Source organism: Nycticebus coucang, chromosome 9 (genome assembly GCF_027406575.1).
Source record: "Nycticebus coucang isolate mNycCou1 chromosome 9, mNycCou1.pri, whole genome shotgun sequence".
NCBI classification, from domain to species: Eukaryota; Metazoa; Chordata; class Mammalia; order Primates; family Lorisidae; genus Nycticebus; species Nycticebus coucang.
In genome coordinates, this window is record NC_069788.1 from 112,890,356 (window position 1) to 112,917,006 (window position 26,651).

The window sequence follows — 26,651 nt, forward strand, 5'->3', positions numbered from 1 at the left end:
CTGGCTGGAGCAGCCCATCTATCAACAATGCCAACAGCTGCTTTGGAGCTGGAGCCTTGCCACTCTGTTCCTCTTTTTTAAAAGCAAATTCTAAAAATCATGTGATTTTCTGCTACCCTGGAAAGTGGGATGACTTTCTGCTCTATATCTATAGCTTTCATTGGACCCCCAGCCAATGCAATCCCAATGTTCTCAGTCACACTGTGTGCCCTTTTCTCTGACCTCTCCCACCCCCACTTGCTCTCTTCTCACCTTTGTCTCTGACTTTGGCCTCCTTGTGGACTGTCTCCATGCCTGTTTCCCCCTTTTCTGCACGAAGCCCTCTCCTCCAAGCCCCTCTGGCTTTTTTATAAGCTCTCAGTGCTCTTTGCTGTTTCCCGTTCACCTCCCCACAGAGTCTCCTCCTCTGGTGCTCTAGTGCTGGGAGGTCTAATCACAGGCTACGCCAGCTTTCTGGAAGTCTCCCTGGCTGCTGTCTTGGTTCTGCCCAGGCCTCGCTCCTCCCTTGATGGAGTGAGGGTCACTGTGGATTACCCTTCTCTCTTCTGGCTCTCTTAGGAAATTGTGAGGCAGCTCAGTGATTAATAGATTTTATTTTTATCTGGTGCCCTTCAGACATATGATCCTTTGGGATAGAAATGACCTTTGGAGAGGTCATGAGGCCCACCCTCAATCCCTGAACTGGGCAAGGAGTGCTTTTAATAATCTCTAATGCATCCTAAGTACAGAGGTGTCTGGACAACTCCTTGAGTGTCCCCAAGGGATGGTGTTACCATAAGCTGCCCTTTCTTCCATGATGCCAGCTGTGCTTTGAATGATTGTTTTTCCTTAATAGGAGCCAGACATTTCTCTCCTGTGGGTCCCCTTGTCTTTCGTGCATCTTTCCTGAACAAATCGGCATGTTCTCTTAACATCCCTCCTATTCTTGGTTGACCTAGGGCCTCACCCCCATAATCTCTATGGCACCCTGCTCTGAATTCCCCAGGTCTGAATTTACAGACTCCCTTTGGAGTTAGCATCAAAGCCAAGTGGCTCAAAGAGCAGCAGACAAATTTCTTTGTTTATTTCATACATTAGCTCTCAGCACAACCCCTATCTACACAGGGTAGAAGGCTTTGGCCACCCCATTGTGCGTCCAACATCTCAACAACCTCTAGTTGCAGCCTGTCCTTTCTGCCCCCTGACTGCCTCTCCTGGTGCTTGTTCTTCTGCTTAAGCATTTGATTATTCCATCTTCCATAAATCACCCTGCACTTGGATAAACACATTCAATAATCTGTGACTTCAATATACAAGATTCAATAAAGGCAAATTTAAAGACATTGCCCAGTAGTTAAATTTCACTCTCCACAGATTTGCAATTCCTGCCATTTTGGTATCATCTGTGGTTTTATTTGCATAATTCCCATTCTGTCTTTCAAGTTATTTATGAAAATATTAGGTCACCTTGGATCCCAACTCCTCTTTGTGGGTTCATGTGGTGTGGTGATAGCCCTTTTTCAGATGTGGTTGTATTTAACCTTTCCTATTGCGACTTCCTAAATATGGTGGTCCTATCGTGCTTTTGGTCCAAGCTTCCCTTCCAAATGGGTGGTTGAAAAAATATTACCTTGGCTGCTAACTTCAGATGACAAGTAGTTTGGATAGTTTGCCTATTGCCTTTCACTCAGACATTGAATTTATTCTATCTCAGAGAAATATTAAATCGTCTGAATGTAATTTATTTTTTACCCAATCCATGATATGTATATGAATACTTCATTTTTTCCAGCAAGTAACTAACCTCTATTAACTGTATTGGAAGTTTACCAACGTTTCAATCTCTTGTCTAAGGAAAAGCGTTCATTGCCCACAAACAAAGCAGCTGAATAGGCTTTGTGCGAAAGACTGTTAGTATTTGTCAAAGTGTAGACCTGGACCACCTGCACAGAAATACCTACCAATTAAAATGCAGATTCCCAGTGCCACACCGGACCTGTATCAAAATCACAGGAAGGGCAAGTGCAGGAGTCTGTTTTTTTTTTTTTTTGAGACAGAGTCTCAAGCTGTTGCCCTGGGTAGAGTGCCATGGTGTCACAACTCACAACAGCCTCCAAACTCCTGGGCTCAAGCTATTCTCTTGCCTTAGCCTCCCAAGTAGCTGGGTCTATAGACACCTGCCACATCGCCTGGCTAAGCAGTCTATATTTTTTGAGAGTTCAAAAGGGGATTCTTATGTATACTGAATTTGGAGAGTGACTGGTCTACATATTCAAACTCTAAGGCTTCTGGACTCTGACTGCCCAGCCGTTTTGTTATTCCCTGGTTTTTGCATCTGGAAATTCTGGAGTCTCCAGGAATTCTCTTGGCAGGTTGCCACTGGCTTGCATCACTGTTTTGGTTGGTCTCCTTAGAATTTTTCTTTTCCAGTTTATTTAGCTTTGATATAAAACTCAGCAATCCAGCACTTGCTTTTAATTTACTTAGTAGCTTTAAATCCTAAGAGTATCATCAGTGCCATTTTGTAGGGGGAATGATAACTGGGCACAGATGAGTGAAAGGAATCCTTGTGTTTGGCTACTAGAATGTTTTAAAAGTCAGTTCAAGAGTTTGCCTCTTTTCTTCCTAACTCCTCTCAACCCTGAGCTTTTCTGTTCCTGTCCTTGGGGCAGACTCCTGATGAGAGACCCACTTTTCCATTTTCTTTGTTCAAGGAACATCATAGAAAAGAAGTTGTTGAGGATGGGGTGATATTCAGGAAGACCATTTTGTCTCTAAGCATTAGCTATTTGGGGAGGGGCAGAGCAAGCCTCTGCCCTTTTGAGGGGCACAAGGGGATGACTTGTTAATTCCCCCACACCCCCCGGTTTCCAGTTTTTTCTAAATCATGGTAATAATTCCTGCTAATGGATGCTTAACGTGTGGCATCACAGCTCACAGCAGTGCACAATGCTGAGCATTTGTATAGATGGTCTCTGTAGATCCCCACCCTAACCTTGAGAGGCAGGAACAAGTTAACTTCATTTTATTGTGAAGAAACCGAGGCTCAGAGAGGTGAAGGGACACGTCCAGTATCACACGGCTGGTTGAAATTTGGCTGGTTAATGCTAAAGTGGAGATATGAATCCTAGTTTCTCCACTTCTGGAACTGACACGCCCTAGGCCGTCATCTATACAAACTGCTGATTAAATATGCCTTCCTGTCCTGGAGTTTGGTTTTCCTGAGAGCTGAGGAAAAACATGTTTTAAAAGTTAATTAATGAGCATACACACCTTATTTATGGGGTGAAGCCCTGTCCACCGTTGACAGACTGTGGGGTGTCAGATTGGCAAGCTGGAGTCAGGTAGTAATTATAATTGAAGTGGAATGGAATGAATTATGTGATTTTGAGCCTTTTAAGTGGAAATCTATTAAAATCTCTGCTCCCCCACCCCAGGGCCTTAGGGCGATTAGTGACAAAAAGCAAATAGACACGACTAGAGCCCTCCTAGGAGTGGAGCTCCCCCTGTCTGAGTTTCCTGTCTGGTTTCACACCTCACAAACTCAGTCTCTAAAATGTTTGCCACTTCTTTGCCACAGACATGTATATTTGATTGTGTGGCCTGTGGCCGAAAACCTGATGCCTGATGTCATGGTGTTACCTGTGTTCTGGATCCTGGTGCAGGGTGTGACCAGTTCCGTGGGGCCAGTATCAGCTGAGGGTCTGGGTCTCTTCCTGGTCTGCACTTTCAGGCTCCTTGGTGGTGGCATACTACAGGGAGAAGCTATCCGTCCTGGTTCTGCCTCTCACTAGCTGTGGCAACAGTGGCTTTCTTGGGTCTTAGGACTGCCCTGATCAGCACCCTCACACCCACTAGGGGGTCCTTTCTTCCCAGCTAGCAGCTTACCAGTGAGGCTCTTTGCCCTGAGCCAAGATATTTCAAGGGACAAGGGCATGAAAGGAGAACTGGACTGAGGGATCCCCCGGAAACTGGGCCACGGGCTAAGAGGGGTGACTGGGCAGAGGGGGGGAGGATCCATTGGCGAGGCAGACACAGTTGAACTGGATACAGTTCCAGAAAATCTGCTTGACCTCACCCTCCTTCTGATTACTCTGGTTTCTCCCACACCTGAGCGTAGAAGGGAGAATCAGATGACTATTACGGTCTTATTAAAAAATTTTTTTGATGACGTTAAGGCCCATGTTACGACTCATGTGCTTTTAGCCTTGAGCTGCACGGACGAGCCAGTGACGCAGCCTTCAGGCTGACTGCCCTCGTTGCTGGAGGGAAGCAGGCACATCACTCAGTTGTCATGTGGGGCCTTGGATGGGAGTGGGGTGGGGGAGGATGGGAAAGGCTTGGAGACCCAGAAACTTGATTTGTGGAACGGGCCTGTGGCATGGGATTAATCCCTGGAGATTGAGTGTGTGTGTTATGGCAAAGCTGGGTCTGTTTCAATATTTAAGTGCCACGGAGTCATGGGTACAGGTTGCAGTGTCCAAGCAGGGCTGGCCAGAGGCAGGGATGGGAAGAGGCAGGCATCTCTCTTTGCTGCTGTCAGACCTTCTTCTCTCTGTCTCCCTTGCTCCTGCAGCCTGTCCCCTCCCCTCCAGGGCTGGCACTTTGCCCATTGACTGGCTAACCTAGGCTCTCTGGATTATTTCCTCCTCCAGTCAGATCAGGGTTCTCAGCTAGCTGCTACTTGATGCAAACTTTGTGACAAATAATTCCCATTACGGTGTGGACAATCCATAATAGGGTAGATATTAACATCTGTAGAGGGTCTTTTCACTATTTTTAAAATTAACTTTTAAAATGGAAATAGTATTTGTTCATTGCAAAAAAAAATCAGAAATTACAGATATTTAAAAAGGGAAAAATTAAAATCACCCATGACTCACCCTTCAGACATAACTTATATTTTGTTTGCTGTCTACTATTCTAGGATTCATTTTCATTCTCTCTCTCTCCACATGCACATACACGCACATGCATACACATGTACACATACATACACTGCGCACAAATGATAAAACCATTTACACAACAATACATGAGGAATGCCTTTCTATGTACTTTTTTTTTTTAGAGACAGAGTCTCACTTTGTCGCCCTGGGTAGAGTGCTGTGGCATCACAGCTCACAGCAACCTCCAACTCTTGGGCTTAAGGGATTCTCTTGCCTCAGCCTCCCAATGCAGGGCTGCGTAGTATCCACTGTGTGGACACCACAGTTTGTGGACGTGTCCCAGTTTGTTCAGTCAGTGTTCTCCCTTTTGGATGGTAAGACATCTTATAATCTGTTCACTATTAAAAAACAGTACTGCTGCTTTATCTTTGCTCAATGTTTTTTATTAATTTCTAGAAGCAGAATTGTGAAGTCAGAGGGCCTGGTACACAGTTTTGGTTTCTCTTATTTCAAGTTCTAGTGGGGAGATGGGAAAGCAGGCAGTCTGGTTGGTGCCAGCCAGGTAGGAGAGAGCTGGGTGAAGCAGAATGTCCACTGATTTGGGGTGGGTCTGCTGCTTGTCACCTGGGGTGTTGAGAATGAGTCCCCATTTCTGCAGGGGATGGTGCATGGCTGGGAAAGCTAGCAGTGGTGAGGTATACAAGCATGAGTTCTCTTCATGGCACGTGCTTCATGAAGGTGTCTCTTACCTTTTCCTTATTTCCTTCCTTTTGCTTCAGTAAGATAATGGTGATATCACACAAGGACATACCACACTGCTGGGCAGTATTTAATTGAGGTGACAGTGAACATTGTAGGAACAGTGAAGGGAGTGGTCACAACAGGGGAGACTGTCCCCAGGATGCCAAGAAGGCTCTGAGTGAGTGTGGATTGAACTGATGTTGGTCTCCAAGTGAATGTGGGTGCGTACATGCGGGTGGGAGTTGGGGAAAGAGCTAATAATAGTAAAGCTAAAGTTTGTTGACTTATATTATGGGACTGGACAGTTCATTGGACTTCATCTATATTAACTCTTCAACCCTGGCAATGTGGTTGTGAGATAGATGCTTTAGTCATCTCCATCCTGCAGATAAGGAAACTGGAGAGACAAGGGGTTAACTAACTTTCCTGAGGCCACACAATAAGTGGCAGAGCCAGGATTAGATCCCAGTTAATTTTTTTACAGTTTTTGGCCAGGGATGGGCCACCTCCAGTATATGCGGCTAGCGCCCTACTCCTTGAGCCACAGGCGCCGCCCCAGATCCCAGTTATTGATCTCTGTCTCATACACTCTCCCACCACCTCCAATACACACACACAGTCACTCCCCTTTTTTGGAACCTGCTGGCACCTTGCAGATACCTCCATGTGGGCTGCCTCTTACACTGTGTAATAACAGTTTGTCTATTTTTTCCTCTCAAGCTGGACTATGAGCCTTCCGAGGGCAGGGCCTAGGCCATAGTTGATTGCATCCCAGCCCCAAACTGTTGATGAATAGCTGGGAGGGGATGTGGAGCATGTGTACCAGGCAGAAGATAGATGAGCATGGCTCACACACAAGTGTTTGAGTGGGGAGATGAGGGTGTGGTGGTGCACAAGGATTTCTGGGAATGCCAGGCTCAGTTGCATAGTCAATGGCGAATTGTCACAATTCTGGAGACATTTCTAGGACAGTGAGTCTGCAGGATCAGGAAGAGAGCCTGAAGGCTGATGGCTAAGAAGTGCCTTTTCCTGTCAGCTAGGAGAAAATGTGAAGTCTGGGAGGTAGTGATAGTGGGAGTGGAATGGACAGGGCTTTATGGGAGAAGAGTCCACAGAGCCTGGCAGGTGATGGGCAGGATGTAGGAGCAGGAGAGAGGAGAGAGGGAGGTGGCAGTGATCACTCTTGACATCTTGTACTTGGGGGTAGTTGAGATACAGGGGAGAATATTCTAAAAGATGAAATAATTTTGGAGAAGTGATGAAGCTGACATATGAGTTTGTAGAAATGGAAGGAAATCCTGGCAGAAAAGTCTAACAGATGCTAATGGGCATTTGTTTCCCCAAAGGAATTGAGGAACTTACAAAACTGGTGTAAGTTAGAAGAAGGCCTACCTCAGTAAGCAGCAGTGAATCACACTCCGTAGATTGGGACCCACAAATAAAGCCTGCTCTGCATCTGAGGCCCCAGCGATGTCAGATGTCTCAGGCATGGGAGGCGTGTAGAGATCCTGAGAGGGAACGCTGGCAAGATCCCCAGATGTTTGGGGGCTGGCTGCCCCATTTTCTGGTAATTGGGTCTGACTTTTGACCTTTCTGTGTTTACCTTCCCCAGAAATGTTGACAATTATATTTATTGTTTACATTATTTTTATTGTAAGGTTAAAAAAGATTCTATTTTACCCTTTAAGCTAAGTAAAGACATGCTAATGAAGGAGTCACGAGAATAAGGGATCAAAGACACTGCCTTGCCGGGGATGATAGGTTGGAAGCCAGGGTCTGAGTCTCTTGTAGGTTGCTTCCTCGCCACCGCCTCAGGCAAATCCCAGAACCTCTGTGAGCCTCAGTGTTTTTGTCTATTGAAGGAGGACAATATTAGCCTTAGAGGGTTTCCCAGAGGGTTAGTTGAGACAGGTTGCAAAAACGATCAGCTCACTGGTTGATTCACACATGTTCTCAATAAATATTTCTTTTCTTAATACTAAGTCAAGAAAAGATACTTATTTAACCCAAAGCTGGGTCCCAGTTGTGTTCTCATGCTGCTGGAGTTGTCAGGGTCCAGGAGAGCAGGTCTGAGAAAGTTCAACAGGCATGGTGCTCAGTAAGTCACAAGGATGAACTCATTCAGTTCTCACAACGCCTCTATGAGACACAAGCTGTTATCCTGTTTTATAGGCAAGGAAACCGAGTCTTAACAGAGATTAAATAACTGCTCAAGGTTACATAGCAAATTAGCCTACTCAGGAAGGCTGACTCTGGAGGGTACCAGCGTTCTGTTACTCTGCTTCTCAGAAAGACAGGAAATAGTCCCACCAACACAGTTAATGCTTTGGTTTTGGGGGTTTCTGAGGGTTGCTTTGGTTTGGGGGGTTTCTGAGGTTTCTTTGCTAGAGATCTAGAATCAGGTTATACAGGGTTTTGAAATGAGAGTCCCGTTGCTTATCTCCGTTCTTCCTGTTTTTAACCAGGAGTCACATTCACATGTAGTAAATTCCTAAAATAAGCAGAACACTCTCCTTTGATAAATACACAGGATTTGTGGGTCACTGGAGTTTGATAGATCCTGGGTCAGTGCCAGGCCCCAAGGAATGTGGCTATAAAAAATCAGGACATTACGCCCTATCCCTATTCCAGCCTCCTAGGTTGCTATCCAGAAGAATTCAGTTTAAAATAAGCATCAGGGGTGGTCTGAATGAGGATATGAAGCCGTGTGGGGCAGCAGTGCTGGGGTAGGGAGTGGGGGTGGGTATAGCCAGCCTTGGGGCGGGCCCTGTGCTGGGTAGCCTGTATCATTTTCAGTCATAAACCATGGAATAATGGCTTCAGAAGGAAAACATAGGCTTTTGAAGACCTGGAGAAAGCTAGAGTGAATGAGATCCAGCCTCCATATTTTATAGTTTTAAAAGGTATGGGATTTGTCCAAGGTACATAGCAGGTTACTATCAGACTCAAGGCCGGACCCCTGGTCTCCAGGAGGCCACCTGTTCTGCTGGTCTCTGAGCTTCAAGGGTAGAGTTGGGGAGTGGGGAAGCCCACCTGCGTGTGGGAGCCCTGGACTTGCCCAAGAGGGGCTTCTTGTCACTTAAATGGAGGGAGGAGGCTGACTATTACAGGACCTGGACAAATCACGAAGTCACAACTTTTATCACTTTGAGTTCTGCAGAGCCATCATTGGCTCTTGAGAGAAGCCTGGACGGTTAAAATCATGGTAGGGATTAATATCTTCACCCTGAGTACATAGATCTGAGCGTTTTAAAGTGTCTTCTGGTTTTGTCCTAATCTGAGTTTGTATGTGAGTCACAAGTCACACTGGGCTTTTCCTCACTAGGGGGAATTGGTGATGGGCATCCCTCCATCCCCTAGATGTTTCTGTGGAGAGAAGTTGGAGGGTTGTTGGAAAGGTGTGGGGAGTCCCAAACTACGAACTAGCCTGGCAGGATCTGATTCTTCTGTCAATCTGCCAGAGCCCTGACAGGACACAGATTCTGCTCTGAAGAGCTGAATGGAAGAATATTTGATACCGGATTGATTATGGAAGTGTGGCAGGATAAAGGTACCAACAGACGAGGGTAGGGAGTCCTTTCATCCTCAGCCCCAGGGAGCCAAGGGGGTCATGTGGTTCCCAGAGCAGGGGAGGACTGTGGCTCAATCAGTGCAGGGCAGAGGTGCCTGAATTGGAATTGTCTGTCTTCTCACCCTCTGTTCTCCTTCTGATGTCTCCTTTGGCCACACTCCACCAGCAACAAAGAGCAAAGGAGTATGAGTGTGGTGGGCTGTGGAGGTCAGCCCTAGGCCATGGTGGCTGATAGGGAAGGAGGGACCAAAACCACCAGCATACCTTGCAGTTCTGTGCTTCATAGACAGTCCTGGGTTTAAATCCTGGCTTTGCCATTTAGGTAGCTGCTTAGACTCACCCAAACTCAGTTTCCTCATCTGTAAAGTGGAGATCCTCACCTCATGAGCTAGGATAGTCTGTGTAGGAATGTATGCCATGGTCGTGTGTAGGTATGAAGCCTTGGAGGCACTGGCAAACAACAGGCTCTGTAAGGCCTGTGTTGTAGATGGGGAAGTCGTCTGCAGAGACAAGGGAGTGTTGTCCTCAGGGCTGTATGTAAGTGCCACGGGGCAGAGCTGGGAATGAGATGCGGCTGGTGACTCCCAGGGCCTGGGCTTTGTCTCCTGGACGCTCATCCTGTAATTGCTTTCCATCTCTCGGAAACTACTGGCTTAGATGCCCACTGCGTGCTCCAAGTTGGGCTGATGAAAATGTGCCAGAGTCATTAAGTTATCAGTGGGGAAGGCGGCCGCTTCTCCCAGGCAGGAAGGATTCTGCTGTCTGCTGCAGCTGGCTTTGTTCACACAGACTGCCCCCATTCACCCTCCTCCTCTCCCTTCTCCCCCAACCCCTGCTCAGACGAGGAGTTAGGGTAGGATTGAACGGGGGACAGGAGCATGTTATAAATATTTTGGGGTGACACTGAAGGCATTTGCCACTGTAGACAGGAGGCCCTGCAGGGAGAATCCAGTTCTGGATTGGGAAGTGGGCAAACACTATTTCTGCAGCTTGACAGATGGATCCGCCCCAGGGGGAAGGAGAGAGAGAAGGCAAGCTGGACCTCCTTTACTGTCACAGCCGTTGCTCTCCACACGCACCGTGCCAGGAACACAAAATCCAGGTGCAAGCTTGCCAAGGTGAAAAGAAGGACTTTAGGCTGTGCACAGGCAGGGCTGATTGGTCCCAGGGGGTGGTGGCTTCCGAGATGCAGGATGCAAAGGGGCTTGCCCCCAGGAAGGAGTCAGGAGGTGGAGTGTGGAGTGTGGAGCAAGGCACTCTTTGCATGCTTCAGCAGTCTTGGGGCTTGGTCTGATTCCGCACGACAGACATTTCCAGAGTGAGATTGCCGACAGGGTAGAAGGATAACAGATGGTTTCAATACTTTATTTTCAAAATATTTCTTTCCCCATTCTCTTTTCTTTGCTCTTCTACCACCCGAGACTTCAGAGGAGAAATGACTAGATTCCCCCCCTTTTGGGTATATTCTCTTTGCTAAGACACATTGACAACAGCCATGGTGATAGGTGAGAATGGCTGAAATGTCCTGTGAGCCAGGACTGTTTGAAGTGCATCCTCTCACATGCTTATTCATGACAGACCCTCCCTCTCTAAGGGCAGGGTTGACCCAGAAACAAGGCCAGAGCAGTTGATGGCACTGGAATGGTGACTACAGGCTGGCTAACTGCTCTGGCTAGACTTCCAAGGTTATCTCAGAAGGGAATTGTACTCCTGACTCAGGGCTGGTTGAGACCTGGATTCACCTTGGCAGCTCTCCTGCTATCAGGTTGGCTGTTTGGAGGAGCTTAGTCCCAGATTTCCATTCCCAGCTCTGCCAGGTCTCCAGGACTGACTACATGATTTGTAGGGCCCAGTGCAAAATGAAAGTGAGGAGCCCCTGGTTCAATAAATATTAGAAATTTCAAGATGGCAACAATAGAGCATTAAACCAAGCAGGGGAGTCTTCTGAATGTGGACCCTGTCTGCATGCACAGGTCCTGTGCACATGAGTCTGACCCGTAGTTTTTGCAGTGACAGGAAGACATGATTAAATACAGAAGGTGAAACAGTGCAGGCTTTTCCAAGCCAGTCAAAGCAGTGTTTTCAAGGCATTTCTTTCAATTGAAATACTACAGACTGATCCTGATGCAATCCAACCTAAATAAATCTTGAAAGTCTTGATTGTGTCTCTTGCCCCTGTAATGAAGTCATCAAAGGACTACGACTTGGGGTCAGAAGCTTTGTTTTGGGGTGAGCTTCTTGCTATATTAATTCCAATCCCTTCTAACCTTACCTTTCAAGCCTCCCTTCCTTTTAGCCTACAGACCTGCTTAAGGAACCACCCTGGTAAAGCATGAAGTCCACCTCAGCCTCCCCTGCTCTGTGTTTCCCTCCAGCTTCCCCCTTCCCTCCTCCGATAGCCATGCTGGGAGGACTCCTCTGTTAGCTGCGTCACCACTTCTGCTTTCTAGGGACATCCTAGCCCCCTGTGGTCATCTCCTTCTCCATGAGGTTGTAGATTCTGTCCTCACTAAGATGGCCTCCTGCTTGGCAAATCTAGTGGTCTCTTCCCATCCCCATCCTTTGACCCTTATCAGGCCCCTGACATTGCTGGGCTCTGCCTCTGTGCAGAGTCTGCTCACCTTTCTTTACAGTGGGGGTGCAGGGGCACAGCGAGCAAATGTACCGGAGGCACTCGGAGTAGGCTAGCCCATGGTAGATGCTCCAGCACTGTCATCAGGAACTCTGCTGGTGGTATCATTGTCATTGTTATCTTGAAACCCTCTGAAACCACTCCTTTGGCTTCTGTTGCTCACTCCTGATAAAAAACAAATCAGTTTTTCCTTCTCTACCAGTTCTTAGGATACTGGTGTTTTCTGAGTTCTGTCCTATGTCCCCATCTCTTTTCCCTCTCCACAATCTCTCATGGTATTTCTCTCAATACCTATAGCATCCACTGCCACCCTGCCAACACCAAAATTCACCCCTCTTTACCAAGCTCCAGGTATACGAAGCCAACCCCAGACTGAAATCTTCCTTCCCTAAATCTGATTTTCCTCCTACATCCATCTACCCAGTTGCTCATGTCAGACACCTGGGCATCGTCACTGCTTCCCTTTGCTGACATTGAGCACCTGCCGCTGGTCATTGGAAATGTGACATGTATGAGCACACAGGGCTTGCTGTGCTTGTTGCCAGGGGAGAGACCTATACAGATGTTCCTCAACTTACAGTGAGACTACAGGCAGTGCCTGTGGCTCAAAGGAGTAGGACGCCGGACCCATATGCCGGAGATGGTGGGTTCAAACCCAGCACAGGCCAAAAACTGCAAAAAAAATAAAAATAAAAATAAAAAATAAATAAATAAAATAAAATACAATGGGACCACATCTGGTAAACTCATCATAAGTAGAAAATATTGTAAGTCGAAAAAGCATTGAACACAACTAACCTTACCTAGCCTACCTTAAATGTGCTCAGAACACTTACATCAGCTTACAGTTGGGCAGACTCATCTAACACAAAGCCTACTATTTATAATAAAGTGTTGAGTATCATGTAATTTGTTGAATACTGCACTGGAAATGAAAAACAGAATAGTTGCATGGGTATTTGAAGTCCAAAAATCCTAAGTCAAACCATTGCAAATCGGGGACCCCATCTGTATTGACACAGGATTAGCCCTAGGAAGGTAAAAACCTGGAGTCCTGACATTTGAACTGAGATCTGAAGGATGATTAGGCAAACTGGAGATGGGGCAAAGGGAAGAGCTTGTGCAAAGGCTCTGTGTTGGAAAGTGAAATGTTTAATAAATGCAAAGGCCAGAGGGCAGGGGGGCAGAGCAGGAGGCTCGATGTGGTATCTGGAGGCTAGAGAGGTTTAGTGGGCTGGGGGGTTAGGGGGCACTGCCAGGAAGGCCATGTTAGTCTTTCTAGGTTCTTCCTTGCTTGCTTACTCACACCTCTGCACCGGATTCTCTCTGGTTAATGCCTCTTCTACCCCATGGAGAACCTTCCCATGTCTAAGTCTTCATAGTTTCACTTGTAGACAATAAAATAGCCTCTTGCCACTTTCAAATCTATCTTTTACACTACAGTCTCAAGCAGTATTTCTATCATGTAAAGTTCATTAAGTTGGTCCCATGGACAAGATTCTCCCAGCAAGCCGCTGCCCGGCTTGCTCTCCTGTTAGCCCTCACACCCATGCTGACCCCTTGTTACCTCCAGCTTTATTACACTTTTTGAGTGCTGGCTTTGGTGCCTAGAATGCCCTTGCCTCTTTTGTCTGGTTGGTAAAGTCCTGCTCATGTCAGGGGCTGTTTCTCTGGGGAGCTGTTTGCTAGCGCCTCTGCAAGGGCCTCTTTGCCTGGCTCGTGCTCATGCGGCTACATCTACCCCACCTCCCCGTTCACCTGTGTATACACGCATCTGCTTGACAAGCCTGTGAACTCCTCAACAGAAGGGTCTGGGGCTTGTTTATCTTTGTCCTTCTAGTGCCACAGGGTGGCCATGTATCAGGTGTTTCATAAGTATTTCTTAAATTGAAGACCTGTTGATGAAGGAGTGGCACATTACAAGCAGGTGCTTAAGCATGAAGCTCCATGCAGAAGGCTCTTCATAAAGGAGTCTGGCTTCCAGGACCTGCATACTGTGTGGTTCTGATTCTTCTCATAACAAAGCACAGGTCTCAAGGCAGCCTCCCCTGCCCTTGCCCACCATGTTCATCCAGCCAGAAGGGCAGGAGGACACAGGGTATGTGGAGTCAAGCCTAAATATTTAATATATTCAGGCTTCTAGCATAGTGGTCCTCAAACCTTAGTGTGCACCGAAATCACTCTGCTTCTCATCCCTGGAATTTCTGAACTAGACAGTCTAGGGTGTATCTTGAGAATTTGCATCTCTAATAAATTCTCAGGTATTGGGGATGGTGTTGGTCTACTCTTTGAGAATGTCTGTTCTAGCAAAAAGATTTGCTTTAGAAATCATTGCTCTCTACTGTGCTGGGGAAGGAGATAGTGGGAGCTTTTTGCTTGGGTATGGTTTTACAGATTTTAGGAATAATTAAGTTCAAAATAATGTTTTGAAGGTATAGTTTGTGCATGGCCACATACAAGATGGAGTTGTTGATATCAATATGAAATAGATATGAAACTGTCGTTAAGAGAGGTCCTCCAGTCCAGATTTAGCCATAATTCAGGGAGTCCAAAGAAGAATTGCCTGTAGTGAGTTTCCCATCTGTAGAGTTGTCCCAGAATAGGCTTCTAGAGATTACTGAGAATAAAACAGTTCTATGGATGATTAGAGTAAATGACCATTAATGTCCCGAAATTCTGTGATTAAGGAAAGTAGTGGTGATTGACATGACAAAATGGCACAAGTGAGATGTTGTGGAGTTTGTTCTGGGAGATCTGCAGAAGCTGCTGAAGCTGCCTCAGTTAAGTATTTTAATCAACACTTATGCCTTACCCATAGTTGGTGACTAAATAGATTTATATCCAATGACCCGATAATTTGCTGCTTATTAACCTCAGATCATTAAAAAATTTAAATAGAAAAAGCCATAGGCAGGCCCAAAGTGTACTTTAGGGGCCTGTTTGGGTCCTGCTTCCTGAGTCACGTGAAATTGAGATGCATAGAGCCATTTTGTCTTTTTCGCGATATTTATGAGAGAGAGGTGAAAGACAGACAGAGAAAGTGCAATTGTAGGCCTTGTATTTGTAGTTAATAGGTCACCAACTTGAATTTCAAACTCCTGTCTCACCTTATTAAGGAAGTCCAACCAATTGCCAGATTCCATGGAATGAGAGTGGGTGTCAACGTCCCTCTTACTATTAATTGAGTCACTTACTATTAATTGAGCATCTATTAATTGCTGGGTACCAAGTGAGATGCTTTACAAGTACTACTTATAATCCCTTTACCCATCCTTCAAGGTAAGTTCTGTTCTTCTCCTAGGCATAGACAGATATATCTTGTCCAATTTCACACAGCAAGACTCTTCAATGCATTTTTGGATGTTGACACAACCATAACATAGAAATTCATAAAACATAATCCAAAAATTATAGATCTATATCAAGTCTATGAGTACAGATGCGAAGTACAAGATTAGCAAATAGAATGCAGAAGTATATCAAATGAATAATATGCTCTGACCAGCTGGAGTGCATTCTAGGAATGCAAGAATCGTTCAATAATAGGAAATGTTAAGAAATCAACATAATTTACCATATCAACGAACTAAAAAAGAGTTGTACATTAGTAGATGTGGAAGGGCAGTTGAAAAAATTCTCTTATAATGAAACTCTAAAACAGGAATAAGAGGAACTACTTAAATTTGGTAAAGACTAAAAATTAGCCACGTATATTATTCTTTACAGTGAAACATTAAATCCAACTTCATTAAAGTAGGAAATGCTTGCTTTTGCTATTTGAAAATATTGCCTTAGTGGTTCATAGAAATGAATTAAGCTAAGATAAAATAGTCTATGTAAATATGGGAAAGAAGATAGGACATTATTTTTGCCAACAATTATCTAGCAACCCTCCCCCGCCCCCCAAGAGAATATAGTAGGAAAAGAAGCCCTACCAGAAGTAATAAGGGTACTAGGTGAGATGAACGGATACCAGCTCTTCTCTGTACTGTTGGGGTCATGTAGCCAGTGAACTTTAGCAACTGAGCTGGGATTTGAACCCAGGTATGCTGCTGAAGTCTGTGCTCTTTCCACTCGGAAGCTTTTATGCTCACTGGTATGACTTGGTCACATCAGCATAAGCAGAAGGGAGAGAGTCTGTCAGTTTGTGACCCTCAAGCACTCCAACAAAGGGGTCAGGCTTGCCCTGCTAGGGAGGGAGGAGACAAGCTTAGAGGCTTGGCACAGAAGTTTTACTGTGAAGACCCTCGAAGCTTCTGCTAGCAGCGGTACCATCCCCCTCGGGGCTGAGGCACCAAACTTGTATGTGGTAGGTTGAGGGTGTCATCTTGAGCCATTAGCCAGGTCTCTGTCTCACAGGTACTGAGCAGCCCCTCAACGGAACTGCTCCCCTTTCTTGTTGGCTCCAACCGTATTGCTTGCTGTGCCCTTGTCTCAGGCTGTCTCACCTAAGAGGTGGTACTTGTGGGAATGCCTTTTACAAATTTGGGGTGTCAGAGGCTACCCCAGGTTTCAGGGCCACAAGCTGTTGGTTGCCACACCCACCAATGATGCCTCATTTGCGTGGTTTACGTGGTGGGAGTGGAACATGTTTTTATGGCACAGAATCTCTGGATGATACAGCAAAAGTATTATCCATATAAAACGTTTCCTCTTCATACTGCGTCAGCCACAGGGTGGTGGAAGGAACACCACATAGGAATGCAGGAGCCATGGACTCAGTGGCTCTGCCACAGCTGGCTGTGTGTCCCAGGCAAGTCACTTAGCACTGACAGCCTCACCTTCTAGATTCCCAGTGCCCTTTGAATTCAAAATCATGCCCTGTGCCATAGTAAGTGCTTTGCATAGAGGTTAACTCATCACAACAACCCTGCCAGGTAAGTGCTGTTATTACTCCCATTTTTTTCTCTGAGAAAATGGAGGCACAGGGAGGTTAAGCGACTTGCCCAGAGTCTCACAGCTAGGAAATGGTGGAGTACTTACATAGCTCTTAGCCTTCATGTTCCACTTGTGTGGTTTTTCTCCACATGAGCCATGTGATTGCAGGGATGTTAGTTCTGTCAGGTGTGGGCATGGGGTGTTGGGACTGGGAGCCACTTCTTAAGGGAAGCCAGGCTCTGGGGCAGATGGCCGGGGGCTACCACCTGGGAGGAAGATAGCGATGGTTGCAGAGTTGCTGATGTCTGCTTTTCCCCTTTTTTCCCCTCTTTTCCTTTCTAGTTTGTGGCAAGCGCTACAAGAACCGGCCGGGACTCAGCTACCACTACGCTCACACTCACCTGGCCAGTGAGGAGGGGGATGAGGCCCAAGATCAGGAGACCCGGTCCCCCCCAAACCACAGAAACGAGAATCACAGACGTGAGTGCCCGCTTGTTAGGTTGGGCAGTGAGGACATGGGTGGGGAGGGCCGGGGAGTGTTCCTTTGTTTTGCCTCTGACATCTTCTGGTGGCAACTCCTGAGTTGGCCCTTTCACATCAGCTTGCTGTCCCTGCGGCTCAGCTGTGTCCCACATTTAGAGTAGGCTGGGCAGTGCTCACACATCCAGCTCTGCTCACTTACTCAGGAAGGTGAGTGTAAAGCAGGAGAGAGTCATTTCCTGGCCTCTGTCAAGATGCCAGACCTGCAGCTCTTTGCCCTCAACTCCAGAAGACTCACTACAACCGCTAGACTGAGTTTGGACAGATACTCCAACTGTTAGTGTGGCCTCTCAATGCCTTAGAATATTCTTATTTATTGCTGTGGCTTTGTGATACGGTGTTTCAATTTTGGTACACAGCTCTCCTACCTTGGGAATACTACCTGGAAACCCCATGTTATTTGCTCAAGCAGAGAAATGACAAATGTGCTCTGGATGGATTTACCATTTGGGATGTTGTATTCTGAAGATCCAAAATGATCCTGAAGATTTTTGTTTTCATTTCGGTTCTTTCTTTCCTACCTCAACTTCTTGTTATGAATTAGGGATTCACCTAGCATTTAGCATTTACCATTTGACTTCCTTTTAAAATATCCCTTATGGTCTCAGGACTTATAAAAAACTCAAAATGAGGTGGGAACATGGAATCTTTAGAGCTCACTCCAAGATGTGAGCCATGCTGAGATCTTATAAAAAACTCAAAATGAGGTGGGAACATGGAATCTTTAGAGCTCACTCCAAGATGTGAGCCATGCTGAGATCTTTTGTGAAGAGTATTTGTGAACATGCCTTGTTTTTAAAAATTTTGTTCACAAGATTTGGTGGTAGGTGTTCTTAAAGTGAACAACTCAATGTAATTAAAGGGACCAGATCTTTAAAAATATATGACTCTAGGATTTGGGGATGATTCCTGCGCATTCCCGTGATTTCCTGTGGATTAACTTAGTCAGCTGATATCAGTTGGCCGCCTTCATCAAATATTTGGAATAACTAACATACCTGTGACAGGACCTTTAGTGGGATTAGTATTCCTTTGGTCCATCTCTGGCATCTTTTGTTGACAATGGCTGAGTTGACCCCTTTGTGTCAGCCAGCTGCTTGGTTTGCCGGGACTCTCATAGCAAAATGCCACAGCCTGGGAGGCTTACATGGCAGACTTTTATTTTCTCACAGTTCTGGAGGCTGGAAGTCAAAGGTCAAGGTGCCAGCAGGACCAGTTTGCTCCAGGGCCTCCCTCTTGCTACCTCATCACAGGATCATCCTCTGTGCACACGTGCCCTGATGTCTCTTTTTGTGTTCAGTTTTCCTCTTCTGAGTTCAGGTGTCTTCTGAGGACACCTGTCAGATTAGGTATTATGGTCCATCCAACATCCTCATTTTAAGGACCCTACCTCCAATGGTTTGGGGGTGGGAAGCATAGTTCAGCTCATAGCATCTCCTTTAATTTTTGCTTACCTTCAAGGTTCAGGTCTTGAGCTTGACAGACCCGTTTCCTCACCTATTGTTGTCCAGAAAGAATCTGAAAAGCAGAGGAGGCGGTGTCACCACAGAGCTTGTCTGCCTCTCCTCAGAGGCCCAAGTAGCCCCCGCACTGTCTTCTCTCTAGGAAGAGGTTTCTTCGGTTCACTCACCCTTGTCTTTCAGAGAGGAAAATATGTTGACCTTTACCGAGGCAGCTGCTGCTTGCATTTTCCTGTCTCTCCTCTTTTCTCTGGTCCAAGCGACCATGAGGTTGCAAGGAGCTGTTGTCTCCTACCGTGAGGAGGCTGGGAATAATCTGCTTTGATTTTGGTCACTATCTGGAAAGTATTTATTAGCGAATGCTGCCCTCCCTAAAGTGTTTATTGGCTTGGTATTATTTCTCACTCCCTAGGCGCTGGCTTATGTCCTTATGCCTCTTCTCAAATGTCAGGCCATTTTGTTCCTGCATGTAGGTGCTTTATTCATGCTCTGGGGCTTGGAATGCTTCTCTCTTGTCTGTGTCTCATTTTTCTTGGTTCTCCTATAGCTTTTTATGAGCAGGGTGTGTATGTACGTGTGTGCTTGTGTGTGTATGTGTGTACATATATACTCAGGCATGCATATGTACATTTGTGCTTATATATGTGTGTACATGTATATACATACATATGTGTGTACGTGTGTACCTGTATACGCATGCATATGTGCATACGTGTGTACATGTATATGCATGCATACATGTATCCCTATGTGTATATGTATACGCATACATGCATGTGTGTGCGTGTGTGTGTGTGTGTGTGTGTGTACAGGTGCATGGCATTGGCGACAGTAGGGGAAGGCGAAATATACACCCTAAGAGGAAGGAGGCAGTCTCTTCAGCTTTTTCCATGGTCCCCGTCGAGACTCCTCCATGTTGGCTGTTGACTTCTGAGACGGGCATTGGCGTATTTTATTCTGTCCACCAGGATCTCCTCTGTCAGTAGGTGTCTTTGGCCTCCTGTGGCTTCCCCTTGTTTAGGAAGGAGGCTGTGTCTGTCTCTCCTCCTGTGTGGAAATACCTCCCAAGAAGTCTCACAGGATGCGTCTTCTCTTCTCTCGGGTTTGTCAGGGAGCATGCAGGAACCAGCCTCTTCCTCCCTCCCCCTTTTCTCTTTCTTACCTTGTGGATGAGAAATTGGGTTTCTCATTGGGTTTCAAAAAGGACCATTTGACTGGCCAAAGGTTTTAAACCTCAGAGAAAAGAATAGTTATACCTGAGTGGACCTAGCGCTTCCTCACATGAAGAAGGTTCTGGAACCCTCACAAATACCTTTTTAATGACCATCTCCACACAGCATCCTCTCTTAGAGCTCTCTGATTAACCCCAATTTTGCTGGTGGAGAGGTTGCAGCAGAAAGGCCTTTAGTATTTACCAAAGCCATCCTTTCCTTCTTCCCCAGTTTCTTTGGAAAAACCCAAGAGACAGCTGCTCTTCCTGGGTTCTCTGTACCACACTCACCACTGATTTGCTTCCTGCTCCAAATGTGTACTCTGTTCCCTCCCACGTTCCCCTGGTGAGCAGCCCCCCAACCATTTTCCTGTGAGCACTAATTGCCAGCATCATTAATACCCAATCATTAGCTGCTCCCACTGTTTGGGGGCAGGGGGCAGCTCCCATCCATCCTGCCCCTAAATGCCACTGGGGCTGTGTGCTGAATTGAATGTGACAACTTGGCAATATCCTGAGGTCTCAGCTTCGTGAGCCTCCTTTGGCAGGGCTTTTGGAGAGGGGGAGGGAGGCAGGAGGGCCGAATCCAAGAGGCTAATCTGCAGCTCCCCCTGGGGAAAGGCTGGACACCAGTGGAGAGAAATGCTGACTTCCCCCCTTTAGCAGAGCTATGGGGTGGCCCAAGCTGCTTGTGAGTGGGGGCTGGGGGTGGGGGTTGCCATAGCTAGTGGAGAAACAGCCTTGCAGTCACAGGTGTTTGCAGGGGCATGGGTGTGTAATGCCCACGGCTGCAGAGACCTCTGGATTTTGCTCCTCCTGTTGTCCCTTGTGCTATCCCCCCAGTTATGTTTCCAGCAGAGCCCATTGCTCACCTGCCTGCTGCTGCTCAGAGGGCAAAGTGACACCTCCTCTAGCCCTGCTGCCCTGCTGCCAGCTCAGCAGTGACTACCCTCCCCACACAGGCTCTCTCGCCTTTGTTTCTCTCCTGCATAAACAGTTCTTGTGTCTCCCATGGACTTGTCCCTTTGCCTTTGTACCTTGCCACTCTGCCCTACCAGTGGCAGCCCAGGGTGTACAGGGCACACATACCCCCTCAGGAGAGAGTATTTCTCTGATGGAGTCTTCCCTACATGGCTGCTGCCCTTCCTGTTCCCATATGAGGCTGGATTCTTCCTCCCACCATTTTTCTTATCACCTTTGTCTGCTTTCTGCAAATACAACGTCTGTGTATGTATGTACATACATGCAGACATGCACACATAGATGTGCATATACAAAGGGAGGGGGGCTAAGTAGGGGAGGACTCTGAGGGGTGCACTCAGAGGCACCCCACTGTTAATCCTTAGGCTTGGTAGGCAGCCCTACGGGGCAGGGTAGCAGAAGGGCACTGGGTTAGAAGTCAAAGCCCCTTTGACATAGGCTCACAATGTTAACAGTCTTCTTGAATTTCTTTTTACCTTCTCTTCACAGTGGCAATTGATTATAGATCCTTTAAGGTACTTTTTGGGGTGGGGATGGGCAGTCATGAAGTCCTAGACCTAGAGGACAAAACTGTGTAAATAAATTTGTCTAACCCTTCCATCTATCCATCCATCCAGCCACCTACCTGTTTAATAACCACGTATTGAATACTGTCTGTATGCTGGGACTGAGAAATACAGACATGAATAAGGCTCTGTCCCTATGCTTGAGGAGCTCACAGTCTTGCGTGTGAGTGTGTAAAGGGTGTGCACAGACTGGTCACGGACCTCAGGGGTCAAAGGCACAGTGTAGTTTCTGTGCCTTACAACAGTGGTCTTTCAAGTGTGGCATCAGCTTCACCTCAGAAACCGCTGGAAATTCAGATTCTTAGGCTTCACTAGCCTTTTTGAAACAGACAGTCCAGGGTTGAGGAACTGCAGTCTGGGTTTCAAAAGCCCTCTGGGAGGCCGGCCATGGTGGCTCACGCTTGTAATCCTAGCACTCTGGGAGGGTGGCTTGCTTGAGCTGGTGAGTGGGACATCAGCCTGAGCAAGAGTGAGACAACGTCTCTGCCTGTAGGCCCAGCTACGCGGGAGCCTGAGGCAAGAGAATCTCTTGAGGCCAAGAGTTTGAGGTTGCTGTGAGCTATGATGGATGCGATGGCACTCCACTAAGGGCAATAAAGTGAGACTCTGTCTTAAAAAAAAATAAAAAAAAGTCCTCCAGGGCATTCTGCTGCACACTGAAGTTGGAAGACCACTGCTCCAGGGATTTGCAAAGACTTCACTGAGGAGGTGACATTCAAGTTAGCCTTGGAGAGTGAGGAGGAATTTCCCAGGAGGGAGAGGGCTTCCCAGATGGAGGTACTAAGGAAGGGAGGTATGAAATAGCATGGTGTGTTCAGACACTTGGTCCGACAGTCATACTTGGTTTAGGGGATGTGGAGGAGAAATGGAAATGTAGGCGTAGGCTGAGTTAGAAGCTTCTGTGTCAGGCTGTATCATCTTTGTCCTGCAGCAAATGGACAGTAGCAATGACTGGAAAGCAAAAAGAAATGATTTTTTTTTTCTAATGATATCAATAAACCTTTTATTTATTTATTTATTTATTTTATTATTAAACCATAGCTGTGTATATTGATGCGATCATGGGGCACCATACACTGGTTTTATAGACCATTTGACACATTTTCATCACACTGGTTAACAGCCTTCCTGGCATTTTCTTAGTTATTGCATTAAGACATTTACATTCTACATTTACTATGTTTTTCATGTACCCTTGTAAGATGCACCGCAGGTGTAATCCCACCAATCACCCTCCCTCCGCCCATCCTACCCCCTCCCCTGCCCTTTTTTCATATTTCTGTAGGCTGTGTGCCTGTCTTCTTCAGAAAGGTTTCTCTTCAAGTCCCTTGCCCAGCCTGCGATGGGATCACTAGTTCTTTTCTTGCTTATACGTTTGAGTTCTCTGTGGATTCTGGTTATTAAACCTTTGTTGGAGACATAACCTGCAAATATCTTCTCCTATTCTGAGGGCTCTCTGCTTGCTTTACTTACTGTGTTCTTGGCTGTGCAGAAGCTTTTTAGTTTGATCAGGTCTCAGTAGTGTATTTTTGAAGCTGCTTCAGTTGCTCGGGGGGGGGGGTCCTCCTTCTTTTTCTGCATTTTGGAACAGGTTCAGTAATATAGGTACTAACTCCTCTTTAAAGGTTTTGTGTAATTCTCACATGAAGCCATCTGGTCCTGGGCTTTTCTTTTTGGGGAGATTTTGTATGGTTGATGCTATTTCGGGAACTTGATATTGGCCTGTTCAACATTTCCACTTGATTCTGGCTAAGACTTGGACAGTGACATGCTTCCAAGTATTGGTCAATTTCCTTCAGATTTTCGTATTTCTGAGAATAAAGTTTTTTGTAATATTCATTAAGGATTTTTTGAATTTCTGAGGAGTCTGTTATTTCGTCTTTGTTGTTTCTGATTGATGAGATTAGAGATTTACTCTTTTTTTGTCCTGGTTAGGTTAGCCAAAGGTTTATCTATTTTATTGACCTTTTCAAAAAACCAACTTTTTGATTTATTGATCTGTTGTATAATTCTTTTGTTTTCAATTTCATTTAATTCTGCTCTAATTTTGGTTATTTCTTTTCTTCTACTGGGTTTGGGGTTGGAATGTTCTTCCTTTTCCAGTTGCTTGAGATGTCCCATTAAGTTGTTAACTTCCTCTGTTTCCGCTCTCTTGAGGAAGGCTTTCAGCACTATAAATTTCCCTCATAGGATTGCCTTTGCGGCATCCCAGAGGTTCTGATAATTCGTGTCTTCCTTGTCATTTGGTCCAAAAATCTGGCAATTTCCTTCTTAATCTCATCTCTGACCCAGCTATCATTCAGCATAAGGTGATTTAACTTCCATGTTTTTGTATGAGTATGCAGATTCCTGTTGTTACTGAGTTCAACTTTTATTCCATGGTGGTCCGAGAAGATGCAAGGAATAATTTCTATTCCTTTAAATTTACTGAGGTTAGACTTGTGACCTAAGATATGATCGATTTTGGAGTATGTTCCATGGGCTGATGAGAAGTACATGTATTCAGTTTTGTTGGGATGGAATGTTCTGTAGATGTCTGCTGAATCCAAATGTTGGATGGTTAGGTTTAAATCTAAAATTTCTTTGCTCAGCTTATTACTGGAGGATCTATCCAGCACTGCCAAGGGAGTGTTGAAATCTCCAACTATTATGGAGCTGGAGGAAATCAAGTTGCTCATGTCTGTTAGAGTTTCTCTTATTAATTGAAGTGCATTCTGGTTGGGTGCATAGATATTAATAATTGAAATCTCATCATATTGAGTATTACCCTTAACAAATATGAAGTGACCATTCTTATCCTTCCTTACTTTTGTTGGTTTAAGGCCTATTGTGTCTGCAAATAGAATTGCAACACCTGCTTTTTTCTGATTACCATTTGCCTGAAATGTGGACGACCATCCTTTCGCCCTGAGTCTATATTTATCTTTTAAGGTAAGATGTGACTCTTGTATGCAGCAAATATCTGGCCTGAGGTTTTGTATCCAGTCAGCTAACCTGTGCCTCTTTAGAGGACAGTTTAAGCTGTTCACATTAATGGAGAATATTGATAAGCCTGGTAGAATTTTGGGTATGGAGTTTTTTGAAAGTCCAGTGGACATTTTTAATCCTTTCACCACTGTGGAGGTTGGAGTTTGATCAAAAGTTTCTGAGTGAGTTTACTTTTGTGGTAGAGGATTGGGCTGGTCATTATGGAGGATAGGTCTGAGAATATCCTGAAGAGCTCGTTTGGTTATGGCAAATTTCAACATATGAATGTCATTAAAGTATTTAATTTCTCCATCATAAATGAAACTCAGTTTAGCTGGATACAGGATCCGGGGTTGAAAGTTATTTTGCTTTAGGAGATCAAAAGTTGATGACCACCCTCTTCTGGCTTGAAAAGTTTCAGCAGAGAGATTTGCAGTCATTCTATTATTTTTCCCTTTGTAGGTAATGGATTTCTTACGTCTGGCTGCTTTCAGAATTTTCTCCTTCATATTAATTTTAGTGAAGTTAATTATGATATGCCTGGGGGATATCTTATTTGGATTGAGTTGTGCTGGGGTTCTGAAACTGTCTGCTATCTGAATTTCAGAATCTCTTGGCATGTCTGGAAAATTGTCTTTTATAATTTCATGGAAAAGGGCCTCTGTGCCTTGTGAGGCCACTTCATCACTTTCAGGGATTCCAATGAGGTGGATATTAACCTTCTTCGAATTATCCCAGAGCTCTCTGAGAGAATGATCTGTTTTTGCTCTCCATTTCTCTTCCTCTTTGAAAGTTTGGGAGTGTTGAAAGGCTTTGTCTTCAATGTCAGAAATCCTTTCTTCTGCTTGCTCCACTCTGTTACTGAGGGATTCTACTGTATTTTTCAGATATTTGAGGGCTGCAAATTCTTGCTTCAGTGCGTTAAAATCTTTGGTGGTTTTGTCTTTAAATTCGTTAAATTCTTGAGACAACTTTTGAATTGCTCCTCGAATTTCTAATTCCGACTTTTGAATTGCTCCTCGAATTTCTAATTCCAGTTTTTCTTCCATTCTATTAATCTTGTTTGTGATCCAAATTCTGAATTCGGTTTCTGACATCTCAGCCAGCTGTTTATGAACGGGATCCAGTTACATCTGCCATATCTTTCCTTGGGGGGGTTGATCTAATCTGGTTATTCATGTTACCAGAGTTTTTCCGCTGATTCTGACCCATGATTATTTTACACTGTTTGACTTTTCCCCTGGAGCTTTGTTGAGGACCCATATAGTGCTATGGCCTGAGAAACTGGGGACCTGTTTGGTGTGGTGGGGCTAAGTGGTTCTGTCTTGTTTTCAGCTGGTCTCTGTTTGACCCTAGTGAAATAGTTACTCTGGGTTGAAGTCTCAGCTGTGGAGAAATACCAGCAATTAAGTCACCCCGCCCCCCACAGGCAACAATTGGAAAAAATCAACCCTTCCTACAACCACACACCCAGGGCACCACCTGAATAGTCCTCGGGCAATTGGCTCAGTTCAAAAGGTCCAAATCAATTGTCTCAGTCAGCACCTGTCTCAGATGGGAGAGTTTGAAAGGTCTCTGGCAACTGGATAGCAGGGATCTCATCACAACTCAGATATGACTTGCTCCGGTGCTCTGTGAAGTCAGGAGGACACACCCACCAAATAGATCAGTCTGCGAAGGTTGATGCCTCCTTCCCCACCTTGCATCTCTGTCACACCAGGTCACTGATAGCCTGCAGGGCTGCGACCCAGTTGCTTCTAGTGAACAGATACTCCAGGGGTTTGCACCTGCCTAAATCACAAGGAAATCTATATCTGCTCAGCCAGGCCACTGTGCCCTGCCTCTATCTAGCAGGGGGAGGTGAGGCCTGACAACCTCGGGCGCTTGATGGAGGCTGCGGGGTTCACTCAGTTCTAGCCCCGCCCCTGATTGATGTTACTGACAGAACAGAACAGAACAACTTTGCGGGGAATTTGTTTCTGTCCCTGCTAAATTCCCCTGCAGAAGAGAAGCTGTTTTGAGTTCCCAGAGCCTGCGCCTCAGGCCCTGTCTTTGCTCCTGCAGGCTTGTATTTGGTTAGCTGTCAGTTCTAGCCTCCTGCCTTCCTTTGTCTATAGGCTGATGATGCCCCGAGGGCCAGGTGCGTCTTAGGCTCAGTAAAGCAGTCCTCTGGGTCAGCCCTGCCCTGGGAATTTCCCGGCTCTTTGCATGCATTTCTAGTCCACACACTCCACCCA

At 45.8% G+C, this 26,651-nt stretch overlaps 1 protein-coding gene across 7 annotated transcripts in view; it reads left to right on the forward strand.

Annotated features, from left to right (window-relative positions):
• Window positions 1–26,651, forward strand: part of DPF3 (double PHD fingers 3) — a 291,411-nt gene that overhangs the window by 192,620 nt on the left and 72,140 nt on the right. For all 7 annotated transcript variants that reach the window (XR_008382506.1, XR_008382509.1, XR_008382507.1 and 4 more), the window contains exon 7: window positions 17,033–17,170. Coding sequence is in view for 3 of the 7 variants with exons in the window: in XM_053602716.1 (XP_053458691.1) it covers window positions 17,033–17,170 (138 nt within the window). In the remaining 4 variants the exon portion in view is untranslated. The remainder of the gene's footprint in view (window positions 1–17,032; window positions 17,171–26,651) is intronic.